At 40.9% G+C, this 17294-nt stretch overlaps 1 protein-coding gene across 2 annotated transcripts in view; it reads right to left on the bottom strand.

The window, feature by feature from the left end:
* syt7b (synaptotagmin VIIb) overlaps nucleotides 1-16884 on the bottom strand; it is a 91983-nt gene extending 75099 nt beyond the window's left edge. For both annotated transcript variants that reach the window (XM_086174772.1, XM_086174773.1), the window contains exon 1: nucleotides 16550-16884. In XM_086174772.1, the coding sequence (XP_086030898.1) occupies nucleotides 16550-16580 (31 nt within the window). In that variant the 5' untranslated portion in view covers nucleotides 16581-16884. The remainder of the gene's footprint in view (nucleotides 1-16549) is intronic.
* Between the last annotated feature and the right edge of the window lie 410 nt (nucleotides 16885-17294).

The raw sequence follows: 17294 nt of genomic DNA, 5'->3' as shown, positions 1-17294 counted from the left end.
ACAACTCATCATCTGTAATTAGTGTATACTGGCTCCATTGACAGATATATTAAAATATACTGCAATAACACTATAAATTGAATGAGAAGCAGCAAATCTTTTCTAGACCATCAGCTTTACAAATTTTGAATACACCGTCACCTCACGATCTGACAATCATAGATGCCCTAAACACACAATGCCAAAATTTTGCATTGTGAATAATACTAGTTTGTCCATCCTTTTAATGCACAGGAGATAATGAAGTGTAGTTCCAAAAACTAACAGCGATATAGCACAATTACTAATTGTGTAATACCAGTTGTACTGGCAGAGCAACAAGGAAAATCTAGATATGTTATTTAACACCTTCACAATGTCAGATTTAGACTACAGTATTTCTTTGTCAACCCAAGTCCCAAAGTCTTCTGTTTGTGAATGCCAAAAATTTTAAAACAGACTTGACTGCATTGTGTGACAGTATCCTTGGCTCATCAGAGCCACTTCTGTGGCACCTTTTGTAGTGTGTACATCATAAAGTGTTCATTTACAATTATGTTTGTTCCTTACTGTTTCCTTGGTGAAAGAAAAAAAATGAAAAAATGTTATTTGACATTATTGCTGTTGAAAAATGGTTTACTGAATTACCTTGACTACTTTTTGTGTTCTGAGCTTCCACTTTGGAGCATTTTGTTAACAGCTTCATACAGCATTTATAGTTCAGTCATACATTACATTTTCAATCCATCACATACTTGGAAAGCCTAAAAAACTATTGTTCAACGACTTCCTTCCTTGTAAGGGAGGGCTATACCATTTCCTCTGTGTTCTCCAGTTTCCTCCCATAATCCAAAACATACAGAAATTGGAAAAATGGAAAAAAAACCCATGTGTGTGAATGAGAGTGAATGGTTATTTGTCTCTATATGTAGCCCTGTGATTGACTGGCATCTAATCCAGGGTGTACCTTGCCTATTGGCCAGTGACAGCTAGGATAGGCTCCAGCATCCCCCACAACCCTAAGAATAGGATAAGAGGTAGATAATGGATGAATGAAAGGCAGATCCATGATGTATAGTGTAATATGAAGAGAAAATGCCCGTGAAGGCTCTTAGTCATCCAGGTCACAGTCAGTCATCAAATCTTATCAGACAACTAAACTCAAGTGTCTTTCCTTGAAGACGTTTCACCTCTCATCTGAGAGTTCTTTTCAGAACTGCCTCATTCAGAACTGAACTCTAAGATTAGAGGTGAAATGTCTTAAAGCCAGACGAAAAGCCAAATTCAGTTGCCATTTGACGATTTGATGACAATGAGGAAAAACAGTGGCTACTATGAATTTGTTCAGAAAAGCATGCCCTTCTCTAACTCTTTAAATAATTAGTCAGTATTATAAGTAGAATTAAGCTTTAATTCCTTTTCATTATTAATTTAATGAGCTCTCTAATACATGATTTCTTATTCATAAGAGAAGTCAAGCTCTCTCTGACAGAGCCTGACTTTGCAACAGCTAGCAAAGTAATGATAATTAAACTTGCAATTGACCGCATGAAACTGCTCCGTAACGGCAATGGTAATTTGTTTTTAAAAAACTGTCAGTGTCCTTCATGATTTATGAATTCTTTAAGATTGAAATTGAAGATATCAGTAGTTATTATTGTTCTTTATAATATCTAAATAATCTTGGCAATACAATTATATATACCAGTGAAGAAAATATAAGTCTGTTATATGATTGAAAAAAAAATATATATACCCTGATCAATTGTGTTTTTCTTTGTTGACTCAGCATCTGCCTTACTTGTCAAATCTACCGAAGTGTGAAACCTTGCGCAACAATAAGTCATCATTCAGCAGAATAGTGGACTGGTCAATCAAATACAGACAAAAAATTTAAATGACGACTGGCAGCAACACATATGATGGCCAATATGTAACAACAGCATAAATAACACAATGAATTGTGCAGCCCTCATTTATATTGTGCAACCCTCATTTATATGTAGGATAGTGATTCATGATTCTTAAAGTCTTAAAAAAAATCAAGACTATGAGGTACCCATGTTTTATTTTCCCAGGAGAACACACATGCAAACATGGATTGGTGTATTTATAATGACTGCAGAACATTGAATAAAAGGCCTTTTATACATTTGCAAAGCCATGACCTCTTAAAACCATAATATATTTGGATATAAGTCTTTCATTTACTCATGTTGTTCCTCTAAATGGGTACCACTACTTTTAGGGACACTTCAGCACTGCCAACTCTTTCTTTATTAATAGTTTATTATCAGTGTTAGATGGGTAGTTTTTGAATTGGTAGCTGTACATTTTTTTTTGTTTCGTAGGGTGCCCTACCCTACATCAACTGACAGCTCCCAGGCCTGGGAAATAAGTTGATTTCCTCAGGGGGCTGGTTCAAATTAATCACATATGGGGAGACAAATGGGAAGAGCTATGGTGATCTATTTCACAGATTGAAAATTTTGCAGTGCTGGCAGGAATGGTTTCAAACAAACATAAACAATGGTTAAGAAAAGCATGAAGATCTGGCAAATTTAAGCAGAAGCTAATTTTCAAACGCTGTGTTTTGAAAGTACATGTATGGATGTCAGGTGTCCGATTTCATTATCAAAAAGTATAAAACAGCCTTATTTTAAAGGCTCTTTTAAACTTCTACCTCAGACTACAGTTTACAGTATTGTATCGCAATGCATCGCTCTCGAAACAATGCGCCGCAACAGCATATCCAGTATCCAAAACTGAAGGCTCAAAACACAGTGGCAACACATCAAGGTATTGGCTTTGTGAAGAATGTATATACGTCTTAGGATCCACATTGGGTGAAAACAGAAGTATAAACCAAGATTAAGGCTGACCAGCTGGTTATTGACATAGTTTATTAGTGAGGTATCAGAGGAGCTGCATCAGATATTCCAACATGTGTGAGATTATTAGTATGTTTGAAGCCTCAGGATAAAACCAGAGAAATGTATAATGATTCTGGACAGCCCAGTCCCTCCTCTGACCCTGCATAAATGTCTCACAATTCTGCATTAACATTACATCTTCCTGTGCAGTGAACAAAGCAGCAGGATGTGACAATAACTTATGTTTCAAACTAAGTATAAGGATGAAGGTTTTAATTATTATGTGGCATTGTGTGAAGATGGTTGCTATGGATACATATTTCTGGCTGTCAAAGAAGGCTCTCAGTTATTACTCTCTGATCAATGTATCCAGAAAGACACCGCCGTTATTATTCACATTAAATCATAAAAGATATAGTGTGAGAAAAATAAATTTAATCACAGATTACATCCAAAGACTGTCTCCAGAGTCACTGTATTGCACGCTTGTTATTGCATGAGAAATTCCCATTTGGTCGACAGGAAGAGGCTTACTTTGGCTGTCGACTCAATATATTCCCCCTGTCCCAATAACGTTCTGCCAAGGATCTGATGTTTAATATCATGACATGAGGTTTACATTGACAATCCATCCATCTTCTTCTGCTTATCCTGCCCTCAGGGTCGCAGGGAATGCTTGAGCCAAACCCAGCCGTCATCGGGCGAGAGGCAGGGTACACCCTGAACTTGTCGCCTGTCAATCGCAGGGCCACATATATGGGCAAAACAACCATTCACTCACTCAATCATTCGGGGGAATTTTTCTCAATTTTTTTCTAATTCACATGCATATTTTTGGACAGTGAAAGGAAACCCATGCAGACACTGGGAGAACATACAAACTCCACACAGGAAGGTCCCCAGGTCGGAATCGAACCACGACCCTTCATGTTGTGAGGGCGAAGCGCTAACCATTGCATAACCATGCTGACCTGCATTGACAATAAATGAATAAATAAATAAATACATAAATTAATCTGTAGTATAAAAAAATTGTTTTTTTCAAAGTGTGGTAAATCATTTAGGATTTTTTTGTGAAATATGATCTCATGGAGCAACAACACTGGGATCACCCTTGCATTTTCAGATGCTTGTTTACGATTCTTCTTCTCCTTTTGGCTTTTCCCTTCAGGGGTCGCCACAGCGAATCAACCTTCTCCATCTAACCTTATTCTCTATATCCTTCTCTCTCACACCAACTACCTTCATATTCTCTCTCACTGCATCCATAAATCTTCTATTTGGTCTTCCTCGAGACCTCCTGCCTGGCAGCTTCAATTCCAGCATCCGTCTACCAATATATTCACTATCCCTCCTCTGTACATGACCGAACCATTCCAGTCTGGCTTCTCTGACCTTCTCTCCAAAACATCTAACATGTGCTGTTCCTCTGATAGACTCATTCCTGATCCTATCCATCCTTGTCACTCCAAAGGAGAACCTTAGCATCTTCATCTTTGCGACCTCTAGCTCTGCTTCCTGTCTATTCATCATTGTTACTCTTTCTAGGCCATACAGCACCCCTAGTCTCACCACTGTCTTGTACATTTCATTCTGGCTGATAGTCTTCTATCTCTTTGTACCTCTGACACTTTTCTCCACCCATTCCAACCTGCTTGAACCCGTTTCTTTACCTTTTTTCCACACTCTCTGTTGCTCTGGACTGTTGACCCTAAGCACTTGAAATCCTCCAACTTCTTGATCTCCACTCCCTGTAGTTTCACCGTTCCACCCGAGTTCCTCTCATTCACACACATGTATTCTGTCTTGCTGCCACTAACCTTCATTCCTCTCCTTTCCGGAGCATTCCTCCTCTCTCTAGATTTTCCCTGCTCTCAGTAAGGATCACTATGCCATCTGCAAACATCGTGGTCCATGGAGATGCCTGTCTAACTTCATCTGTCAGCCTGTCCATCACCACTGGAAACAATAAGGGGCTCTGAGGTGATCCCTGAAGGAGTACCACCTCCACCTTGAACTTATTCATTACCCCTACAGCACCATTGTCTCACAGCTAGCTTACATGTCCTGCACCAGTCTACCATAACTTCTCTGTCACTACAGACTTCCTCATACAATACCAGAGTTCCTCTCTTGGCACCATGTCATATGCTTTTTCTAGGTCTACAAAAGTACAATGCAGTTCCCTCTGACCTTCCCTGTACTTCTTTATTAGCATTCTCAAAGCAAATACTGCATCTGTAGTACTCCTTCTAGGCATGAAGCCATATTGCTGTTCACAAATGCTGACTTGTGCTCTAAATCTAGCATCCGCTACTCTTTCCCATAACTTCCTTGTATGGCTCATCAAGTTTAACACGCTATATGGAGCTGCGTGGTGTGGGAGCTAGAGGAATAGTCCTTGGAACTGAAAATCCCTTTTTCAATTCCTGGCTCCTCCTAGTGTATTTAAGTGTTGCTCAGCAAGACGCTGAACCCCTGTGCTCCGATAGCGGGTGGCAGCCTGCTGCTCATGGTTCATCCATTATGGGTAAAGGCTGAATTAATACTTTATTCTTAAAAATGGGCGCCATCACACTTCTCCATTCCTCAGGCATCTTCTCACTGTAAAATCCTGTTGAATAATCTAGCCAGTAACTCTACCACTGCTTCTCCTGGACACTGCCATACTTCCACAGGTATATCATCAGGACCAACTGCCTTTCCACTCTTCATCCTCTTTAATGCGTTCCTCAATTCACTTTTATTGTGCTACTTTGTGATCTATATTGGTCATATCTTCTACCCATGCCTCTCTTTCATTTACCTCATTCATCTGCTCCTCAAAGTACTCTTTTCATCTCCCCAACACTAGAAACACTAGCATCTGCCATGAGACTCATAGGTTTGATTTGCAAACATAGGTTTGACACAAGTTTGCACAGGGAGCATCCTATCACAGTTCCACGCTGGAATTCACTGAGCTCCTGAAGGGACCAATTCTTTCACAAATGTTTGTAAAAACAGACTGCGTGCCAAGGTGCTTCATTTTATACACCTGTGGCCATGGAAGTGATTGGAAAACCTGATTCCGTTTATTTGAACGGGTGATCAAATACTTTTGGCCATATAGTTTAAGTCTCAAGTATTATAGTAAACCCAATATTATGGCCTACTGATACACAATAATCCTGTCCTTCTTCTTGTGATTATCCTGTCACATTGAAGCTCTGGTGAAGAAGCTAGACACATCAGAGGTTAGATGCTGATTCAAAAGTTGGTATGACATACTACAGACTGACCTCTAATATGGATATAATCTCAAATTGTTAATCTAGGTCTTAGATCAGATACTCTTAGATTGTAGTGCATAGCAGTGCATAGATGTGGAATTTTAGGCACAAGTGAAAAGGACCCTGAAGCATAAAAGCTGTCCTGTATAGTATCTGATATAGCTGTAAACACAAACACAAACACAAGCGCGCGCGCGCGCACACACACACACACACACACACACACACACACAATGTTTTGTCTCAAGAAGTCACCTGAATTCAATCAGCCGCTGGAGTCAGGGAAAGGCTATGAGAAAAAAAAAAAAAATGACCCAAGCAAGTATACAATGCCACAACAACCATCTAGTTCCATCCAACGTTTAAACAGTAAATTGATTATTGTGTTGGTCACACAGGGAGGTAAAGACAAATTATTAGAAGCAGGGGGACGAGGGAGGCGGGGGAAGTTGAGTCCAAATGAGCCATGATCTGTTCTTCAATTGTCAAGGTGGCAGACTGGAGCTGTGGCCGTAAGGTGGTCGGTGCCTGTCGGGTTGCCAACCCTGGGGTGGACCCCAGAGGTGAGGGATGCCGTTAAAGTGAAGAAGGAGTCCTATCAGGCCTAACAGGTCCTGGTATGTCAAGCGACATGCGGGGTGGTTGACGGGGAAAAAAAATTGGGCGTGGGTTAGGGTTAGGGACAGTTCCGCTGGACTGGCAGACTGGGCTGGTGATCCCCCCTTTTAAAAAGGGGGACTGGAGGGCATACTCCACCTACAGGGGGACCACACTCCTCAGCCTCCCTGGTGAAGTCTATTCGGTGGTGCTGGGGAAGAGGGTCTGCCGGGTCGCTGAACCTCTGATCCAGGAGGAGCAGTGTGCCTTTCGTCCTGGTCGTGGAACAGTGGACCAGCTCTATACCTCGAGGGGGCATGGGAGTTTGCCAAACCAGTCTACATGTGTTTTGTGGATCTGGAGAAGGCATTCACTCGTGTCTTGCAGGCAATCCTGTGGGGAGTGCTCCGGGGATATGGGGTACCGAACCCTGTTATATGGGCTGGTCTGTCCTTGTATGATGTTGGAGCTTGGTCTGCATTGCTGGCTGTAAGTAGGACCCGATTCCGGTGACAGCTGGACTCTGTCAGGGCTGCCCTTTGCCACCAATTCTGTCCATAACTTTTATGGACAGAATTTCTAGGTGCAGCCAGGGTGTCGAGGGGATCTGATTTGCGCGCCACAGGATTTTGTCTCTGCTTTTTGCAGAGACACAATCAACAAGGCGTACAATTATTTCGGTGTCTTGTTCACAAATAAGGGAAGGATGGAGTGGGAGATCGACAGGGGGGACCAGTGCGGCATCTGCAATGATGCAGACTCTGTACCGGTCTGTCATGGTAAAGAGGGACCTGAGCCAAAGTGTGACGCTCTCAATTTATCAATCTAAGTTCCTAGTCAGCTGAGGTGCCTCGGGAATCTGGTCAAGATGCCTCCTGGACGCCTCCCGAGGGAGGTATTTCGAGCATGTCCATCTGGGTGGAGGCCATGGGAAGACACAGGACACACTGGAGAGACTATTTCTCTAGGATGGCCTAGGAACGCCTTGGGGTCCCCCCAGAGGAGCTGGACCATGTGGTTGGGGAAAGGGAGGTCTGGGCCTCACTGCTCCGGCAGCTACTCCTGCGACTTAACTCCGGATAAGCGGTGGAAGATGGATGGATGGAGGGATGGATGGATAATGACGTTGGCCTATATTATGTACAGTATATGAAATTGATGCTGACCTCTATATGGCTTTGAATTAATATTTCCATATCATATTTTTTCATTGATACATATTAACAGTTTATAAATCAATTTTAGCAGCATAAGGTTATTTTCTCAGCTATTTTCACAGATCTTTTGGTTAATGCAGCCTCATTGGGGACGCAAGAAAATGCTCAGGAGTTGTGTAAGGAATTGTACATGACATGAATCTTGTGCAAAACTAAATATGACTTCCGTACCTGATTGATCAAGGCCCAGGTTAGCAATGACTCCTAAAAGTGCTGATAACCCACAGGGCACCAGTGGAAATTGGGCTGCTGTGAAGCAGGGAAGGTGGATATACTGTGTGTGTAGGAAAAGCAGCAAAGCTTGAAGCTACGCGATTTAAGTTATTCATTCTATCATGGTCGGAAGGTTTGTAGGAAGTTTGTAGGAGTTATCTTGATGGAGGAGTTTTTAAGAATATTCTGGAGTTCAGGTAAAATGTTGAGTCTATTGCTAGAACTAGAAGGTAGGGCCATCCTGACTGACATGCCTCTGCAGCATTGCATGGATGTCGGGGACAGTGCCACTGGACTGGCAGACTGGGGTGGTGATCCCCCTTTTAAATAATACGCCACCTTTTTATAGGATGGTTGGGTTAGGGTTAGAAAGCTGAAGCGTACAAAGGCAGAGCAGAGGAAAAATTGGTGGAAGCTGAAAGGGATCCAGTATTTGCTTTTAGAATCCAGACAGAGAAGTACAGATAAGGTTAAAGCAGACTGCACTGTGCCTCTGTAAACTTAGAAATCCAGATAAGAGGTAAAGGAACTATGGTACAATACGAGAATGTCTGGAGTAGCAGAGAAGTTAGTTAGACTGGTGCAGGACATGTATGCAAGATGTGTGACAGTGCTGAGGTGTGCTGTAGGTGTGATAAAGGAGTTCAAGGTGGAGGTGGGACCGCATCAGAGATCCGTTCTAAGACCCTTCTTTTTTGTAATGGTGATGAACAGGCTGACAGATGATGCTGAGATAAGAGCCAACATGGACTATGACATTTAAAATGGCATTGTGATCTATTGTAAAAGGAAGGAGCAAGTGGAGGTAAATCCAGAGAGGAAACAGTATGTCTTGGAAAGGAGATGGATGAAGGTGAGCTGCAACAACTCAAAATACATGTGTGATAAAGGTCCCAAGTGGAATGCTGACTTTACAGGGATTAGAGATAAGCAAGGAGGATTTCAAGTTCTTAGTATCAACAGTACAGAGCAATGGAGAGCAGTGAAAAGAGAAGAAGAAATGAGCAGGCCAGGAGCACTGGTGTAGAAACATGTTATGAGTATAAAAGAGTATCGACCAGAAAAGGTAAGGTGTACATGATGTTGGTAAGACCAGCGGTATTGCATGGTTGGTAGACAATGGAAAAGACAAGAACCAGAGATGAATGTTGCAGATATGAAAATGTTGAGTTTTCCTTCAGGGTTCGCCACAGCGAATCAACCTTCTCCATCTAACCCTTTTCTCTCTATCCTCCTCCCAGTTCCAGCATCCATCTGCCAAAATATTCACTGTCCCTCCTCTGTACATGACCGAACCATCTCAGTCTGGCTTCTCTGACTTTCTCTCAAAACATCTAACATGTGCTGTTCCCCTGTTGGACTCATTCCTGATCCTATCCATCCTGGTCACTCACTCCCAAAGATAACCTTAGCATCTTCATCTCTGCAACTTCCGGCGCTGCCTCCTGTCTTTTTGTCACTGTAACTGTTTCTAGGCCATACAGCATCGCTGGTCTCACCATTGTCTTGTACCTTTCATTCTGGCTGATAGTCTTCTATCTCATATAATCACTGTCTTAAAATAATTGCCCAAGTCATCATATGGCTCAGTTTTATCTGAAAAAAAAATGAAAAAAATAACTTGGGCAATTAATACTTGCAAAATTAACTGGACTTGATATTTTTTCCCTGGAAGACATTTCAACCCTCGTCCAAGAGGCCACTTCATATCAAATGGAATCTGGGGAGTTTTCCATATATAGCTGCCAGGGTTGGGGGCTTGTCAAGTTTACGATGGCTTGTTATGTTTATGGAAGAGTTATTTTGCAGAAACTAAGTTGAATGGGGTTGTGTTAATGGGGGTGTCATTATAGGGAAACAAAGGTACAACTTTTGAGGACTTATCTGGGTTTAAATTTGAAAAGGTACAGCTAAAATTCAGATCATGTGAAACAAAGAAGAAGCAATCTTTAGAACAATCTAAACTGTTAGATTACTTGAACTGAGGCTCAGGCGGTAGAGACCTGAGCCTGGTTTAGTTGGTTTGGAGGGTGTGAATGCAGAAATGACTCTTGCTTCTGCTTTCCCACACAATTAAGCCAGCCCACTTCAAAATTTATAACCAATCTCACAATAGTTCTTAGATGCCATACAAGAACAAAGTTCTTCCCTATGATATGTTGAAAACTAAATGCAAGATCTCCCAGACCTTCTTTTTGCTGTTGCAGCCCTGGGAACAGGGCTCCTCCTGGCTTTCAGTTTTGTGCTTTTGTTAGCAGGTCTGGATAACACAATGGACATACATAACAAACTTTTTTTGTTTAGTAAAACCAGAATTTGCTCTATGCTATAATACAGATTAGCAAAATGCCATACCCCATTTTCAGATCCACTAGTTCTATCTGCAAGGTCAAATCTCCTTGAGCTGGCGGACCCCAATGTAACCCATTACCTCACATTACGGTGACACCAAAAAAGACCAGCTCTACGCCTGGGTGATGTCTGGTTTACAATATGCTATGTGCAACAGGCAGAGTTTGAATTCAATGAACTGTGAAATCAATATGTGTGCTAGTTTAAACTTGGCAACACAGCGGAGCAGTGGTAAGCGCTTCAGTTGCACAACACGAAGGATCCTGGTTCGATTCTGACGAGGTTTCCTCCCAAAAAACATGGAGCAGCTTACTTGGAAAAAACTGGGAAAATTGCCCCGAAAGAGTGAGTGAGTGAATGTTGTCTGTCTTTGTGGCCCTGGGATTGACTGGCGACCGGTCCAGCGTGTACCCTGCCTCTCACCCAATGACAGCTGGGATAGGCTCCAGCATTCCCTGTGACCCTGAGTGCAGGATAAGCAGATGGATGGATAGATAAAATAGTCCCTAAACACATCCTTGCTTTAGCTCATCTAACTACATATATAGCTGCCTATAATAGATCATTTATCTCATCAACATAAAGCCGTTTCCTCACCGCAAATGAAGGCACTACAAATGGGGGATGTAAAAATGCAGTTTCATAACATTTAATAAGGACTGAGTAAAAACCATATGTTAAAGCGTATCTCTGGAAGGAGCACATGCTATGTACAGAAAGAGAACTAAAATGGAGGGGAATGAGAAAACAGAAATCAAAGTCAAAGTGAAGAGTCAAAGGATGCCCAAAAAAAAAAAAAAAAATCCTCATCAAGACTATTGCAAGTGCAAGAATGTGTATGGGTGCATGCATAAGCAAGATGACTGTTATTCTCAGTAAACCCTGTATTGACAGTAGGAACCTGTCTGTGCACGGATCTGTCTCACCATCTGTTCCTGGCTAGAATGCTGGTATCTATTCTTACACTATCCTGTTTGCCTCCTGCGCTCTTGGTAGGGTGCACACATCTCAAAACTGGATTTTTCAGGCTTTTTGTCATCTATCCCTCTGGCCAGTCAGCCAACATCCAGTCATCAATCTCCCACTTAAAAAATGAATTTTTCTACCTTCATTAATAGCATTGTGTGAACCAAGAATTACTTTTGATGTGACGCTGCCCAGCCAGCTTCCATCTGGGCAAGATAGCAGACCACAAATAACCCTCAGCCTTACTCATCCTTAGAGCATTCCAGAGCAACGTAAAACTGTGGGTAAATTATGGGCCCTCTACAAATACCTGTCCATCACATTTTAACTAAAAGATGAACAACACACAAAATTTAAGCGATGCGTCTCAGGCTGTTGACCTCAGTAGCTTTGTTGGCATTTAATGACAGAAATGCAGAAATGCCAGATCTGTATGAAGACTGACAATAGATGATTCTATAGTACATCTGTTTACTGAAAGCGTGATAAGTGCCAAGGGAACAGATACTTAATCTAAATCTCAAGTGTTTTTTTTCCAAATTGCTAATTTCCAGGAGCCGAGGGCTGTTGAAGTTTATGATTTACAGATGGTTCAGAGGAGAATTTAGATGTAGAAGAATTCAGCAAAGCATTTATAACTTCTTTTAGTTTCAGGGGCAAAAAAGAAATGACCAAATGTTATGGAGAGACCTTGTATAAAGATACTAATGACATAAGAAGGATAAGAACCTCAAGAGCAGAAGAGAGTTAAACTGACCAGTTACAAGTAACTAAATAACTGTAGCAGAAAATGATGCAACAGATAGTCACATACGTTGTGAACAAGCACAGCATATTTTAAATAGGCGAAATGGCAAATAAATGCGTTACTTTCCAAATACATACTGTATATCTATATTTATATGTTGATTTCACTAAGACAGTAGTCCTACCATATTTGAAAATACCATAAACCTGCAATTATACTGTTTTGTTTTCATCTAATGCAGGCGTCAGTAATCAGTTTTTCATATAATTAGTTAGATCAATCTCAAAATTTTCGGACAAATAGTTAAACTTTTGCCACATTTATAAAAGAAAACCCTGTTTTTTACTACCATTGTTTTGCTGTACTTCAAACACTGACATGAAATGATAAATGGGATATTATATGCAGACATGACAATACGTATTATCTTTCACATTAGCATCATTAGTTGATCATTAATCACTGAATAAAAATAAAATCATATCGATTCATTGTAGCACTTCTATCAAAAATGTATGCTTGTATACAAGCATTGTGCATGTGTTTGTGTGTGTGTGTCTGAGAGAGAGAGAGAGAGAGAGAGAGAGAGAGAGAGTGCGTATACACTAATATCATGGTTTACATCACTACATTTTAGTCTTCATGCCCTCTTGGGATTACTTGCTCTTCTGGAGCACGAATGTTTTTAAGAAGCACTAGTTATTTTCACAAATTTCATACAACTTCCCCCCTTTCGCTCTGCTTCTGGCTCTATATCCAGTACAGAATCTATTTCTGTCAACCAGCCCTTGATATCAGTCTAATATTTTCAACCCACACTGTTTCCACAGAGCTGCCCTCACAATTTATGCTCATCCAGATTTCAGTAGTTTGCCATCTCCTACTCCATGTTTATCTGCATTAAAGCTTAGCAATAATTGCAATGCACAAAGTAAAACCTAGACAAGCTGGAAGAAAAAGAGCAAGAGAAAAAAGGATGTTGTTTCTCCATGCTAATGTAAAAGTCATGCATGTATAAAAACTAGGGCTGTCAAACGATTTAAAAAATTAATGTGACTGAGCAAATGACCGTTATGGATTAATTTAGAATAATCAAGATTCATTAACTGTTTCATTTTGAGGGGGGGCTAACTTTGCAATTAAGCCACTTATATGTGGGAAAAAAAGCAGAAAAAAGCTGCCAACACAGCTGACAACAACAACAAAAACATAATGTTGGAAAAGGCATAAGCAAAGCAAGAGACAACTTTTAATTGTATTAGTTTTCTTTAAAGCCGATTCAAAGACAATATAAATGAATAAACTTGATTTTGTGGAGTCTTTCATTTCAAATTTAAAAAAAAATATGTTAAAAATAATTCCACACCTACAGCATGTTCCTGTAATCGGGATGGCACAAGAAAGAAAAAAGGGCCATTGACTGACAGTGTCCCTAAAAACTAGTAAATCGTTGTAGCCGTGGTGAGGTGATGGGGCCCAAAGTACTTTTTTTCACAGGGCACCAATTCCCTAGTGGTCCACCTGCTAGTATCGACATTCACCAAGCACCAATCTGTATCTCTCCGTCTCTCTGCTACACATTATGCCTTTTATCCTATTCCTCTTTTGATTTTTCTATTTTCTACTTTGCTTGTAAATATGTGCGCAGCTGCAAAGAAGACCAGAGCTATATCTCCCTTGTGTCTCTTGAGTCAGGGCATGTAATTGTTTTCCCACAATGTGGCCAACCATAAAGAGGGAGTAAAATACCTTTGTTTTGGAATCTGTTGAATATAACTCCAATCTTTCCTCTACATCTTTTTTTTTCCCCCTACAAGGCAACCGATCATTAATTTCAAGTCATACCATTTGTAAAACAAAAATCTCATTGGTGATAATGTTGACATGTAACATAAATTGACCCGTTCAAGAACATTAAAACCTCAACAAGCCACCTATTGTTTACTCTATAGCTATCTCTGCATTTGCGTCCTTGTTATTAATGCACATAAGACAAAATGCATGTGTTTATAAAACACATGATTGCAGTCTGCAAGCAAACTCTTTCTTTCACCTCTGTCCAGTGGCCCGATTAGTTTGTAAAAATTAGTGATTGTTATTAAAAAGCAAACATTATAGGACTTCATAGATTAAGCTGATAAGCGCATCTTAATTTCAAGTCACTAAACAACATGAAGGTTTGAATTATGCATTTGCATTGGTAGTACTGACATGAATAAACAAGCCACAAACAGCATTAATGGCTTTAAATTATTGAAAAAAAAATCAAATGCTTGTAAAATAAAAGTACTTACTGTACAAATATAATCCCCTTTTTAAAACCTTGTAAAGAAGTAGAAGGAGACTATAGACATGGTTACAAGTGTCACTTATGTGGGAACGTCATGGAGCCACATTCACAACCTAAAAACAAACACTGTGATCCTAAAGTATATATTTATAAAGGCATTAATATGAAGTTTTAAGGATAGCACACTTCAATCTAATATAAATAGAACAGTGATTCATGTCGAATAAAAATCTGGTTGCCATTTCAATCATTCTATTTCTCTCTGTCACCTTATTTGCAAGCAGTTTCTGGGTTAATAGTTGGCAAGAGAAAATGATGGTTCAGTCTCTGCAGCAGTTGAGTTGCAATTCACACCATACTCTCAGGAATTCTGATCTGGTCCAGGCTCTCAAGATAGGTAAGAATTGCTGAAATTGACATGAACTGCAGAAGTGTCTTTCTTGGGGTCTTGGATGAAGATGTAATTGTTTTGATTCCAGAAAAAAAACTAAAAAATACAACCTCTTTGGTCAACGACAACGCTACCCTAAAATCAAGTTACCGCGTCATGTTTATTGTGAAACAGCCGAATGCCGACCAGCAAAGAATATGCATTCGATTGGCTTTAAACAGTACAACATCTGCCTTCAAGTACATTCAGGATCTGTAGAGATCTTTAGCACACACCCTCACTTGCAGTAAGCTGCTTATCAAAGTTAAAGAGCGGCAATTCACAGAAGAGGAAACATTTCCACCTGTGTTTTCTCTTTATCGTTTCTATGTTTTCTCCCAACTATAACCATGACCTGATGTTTTATATATACACACACATATATATTTATATATACACATATATACACAAATATATATGTATATATATATTTTTTTTTTTCTCTAGCAGTCTGAGCAGACTTAATAAGACTCTCTCCTGCATTTTTGCATTATTATAATTATCTATTTGTTTGTTTTGTTTGTAATTCCATCAGTGACATATTTATTTTTATTTAGTTTTGTCAGTCAGTCTGTTTTCAAATCCCTGTTTTGCATGTTTCCAGGGAAAAAAATACCCACTAAGACGTTGATGTTGTAACATATTTTGCAAGAGGTACTATACTGCATACCACTTCTCAGTAAACAACTGGCCCAAATACATACCCTGTCCATGAGCCTTAACTGTGACACATGAATAATTAAACTGTCTCAGTGTGGACACATTCAACCGTGTGTTTGATGTATCCTTATGCTTTTACTATATCTACTGTGAATAATCAGATGACGTCTTCAAGCTAAACCGGTGCAGATGACAGGTTGTACCAACTTAATATTATTATTATTAGAATTGTATTATCTTAGTCCATGTGGGTGTGGTGGATTTAAAAAAAAAAAAAACACTCCAGTTGAGTTTGTTATTAGAACGGGATGATATAAGAAAAGCTGTGTCATAATGATAAAGATCCAGAAGGAAAATGAATTCAGCATCAGGTGTTACTGTAAGTCACTGACCTCGACCCTCCCGAGACAGAGACCGGAGACACTCTGCATGGCATTGGCAGATGCACGCAAAGCAATCTACTCCATTTCTACTTCCCCTGATGTGGTGTTTTGTGCCAATACACACCGTCTGCTCCAACCGTCCTCTCTGACAACCACTACCAAAGCAAAGTGTTTACTACAATCTGAAGACAAGGCTCTAATATGACTGAGAATGGATGACCTTGTGCTTTTCTGCTGAAGGGCCACCTCTTGCGAAAACGAGCATCCTCACTGGATCTCAATCGAGCACAACAAGTGAGTGCTCAAGTGTCTCCGAAGACAGTCGCTACGTTAGGTGCATGCAAAACCCCTCTCCACTCCCACGCAGGGGCTTCCGTATGCTCTTGGTGGAAGGCAGACAGGCAATAACGGAGCCGCCGGTCCCCGTCAGTCCGTTGCAATGAACCCCAGCATCGGTCCTTGACATCAACATGGCAACTCAAGGGCATCCGGATACCAACGCGAGATCGCCGAACTGTAAGGATGGTTTGTGGATTACAAGTGTTCATCGTTAGCCACGCAACGCTCACCTTTGCTGGGATCTTCTCCTTTGACATGCATGACTCTTCTTAGGTTGCGCTCATTGAAGCCGTGATCCTCTTCAAAGAGTTATAAGCTGAACTCTCATTCCAGTTTCCCTTGTGGGGTGCTTTCGATTTGCGTGTCGCCTTGCCCACTTGGCACGCACAGACGCGCCTGCACTTGCGCGTCCTCCTCCGCTTGAAAAATACTAGGATGCTGTGGGGAGTTGGCACGTATATTCTTATTTCTCACTTCCCCCCCCCAAGCTCTTGCTTTCCCAGCCCGGAGTAGCTCAAATGGATGGTGGCAGGGAAGGTTTAGGGAGGAGACGGCGAGCAGACGGGCGGGGTGACGTGAAGTAAATCGGGAGGGGGTCGTCGAGTCGTGGCTGATCCGAGGAGTCCGCGCGCCCTCGGTGTTGCCCGTTTTTCCCACCGCTTCCGCGCTTCGTCGAGGCACAAATGCGAATTTTGCGCACGCCATCACTTCGAAAGTACATATTTGGAAGCAATTCATCACAAGGTTGAGGGAATCAATTCGCTTTGACAAATGCCACATTGCACATGAACATCTTTAGCTCCCACAGCACTGTCCGCAACATCATTGTGTAGCAGTTGAGAGGTAAGAGGGGGCTGGAGAGAGAACGGATCTGGAACTCATTACTTGGAGGAGTGAAGAAGTAACACTTAGCCATTTCTGCATGCATATTTTCCAATTTAGTCCTGATAGCAATCTCGGAATCGAGGATTCAGC

Source organism: Fistularia commersonii, chromosome 27 (genome assembly GCF_037954325.1).
Source record: "Fistularia commersonii isolate RoL2024-O1a breed Wild chromosome 27, RoL_Fcom_v1.0, whole genome shotgun sequence".
Lineage (NCBI taxonomy): Eukaryota > Metazoa > Chordata > Actinopteri > Syngnathiformes > Fistulariidae > Fistularia > Fistularia commersonii.
Note: the sequence above shows the minus strand (reverse complement) of the source record. Positions and strands in the feature narration are given on the sequence as shown.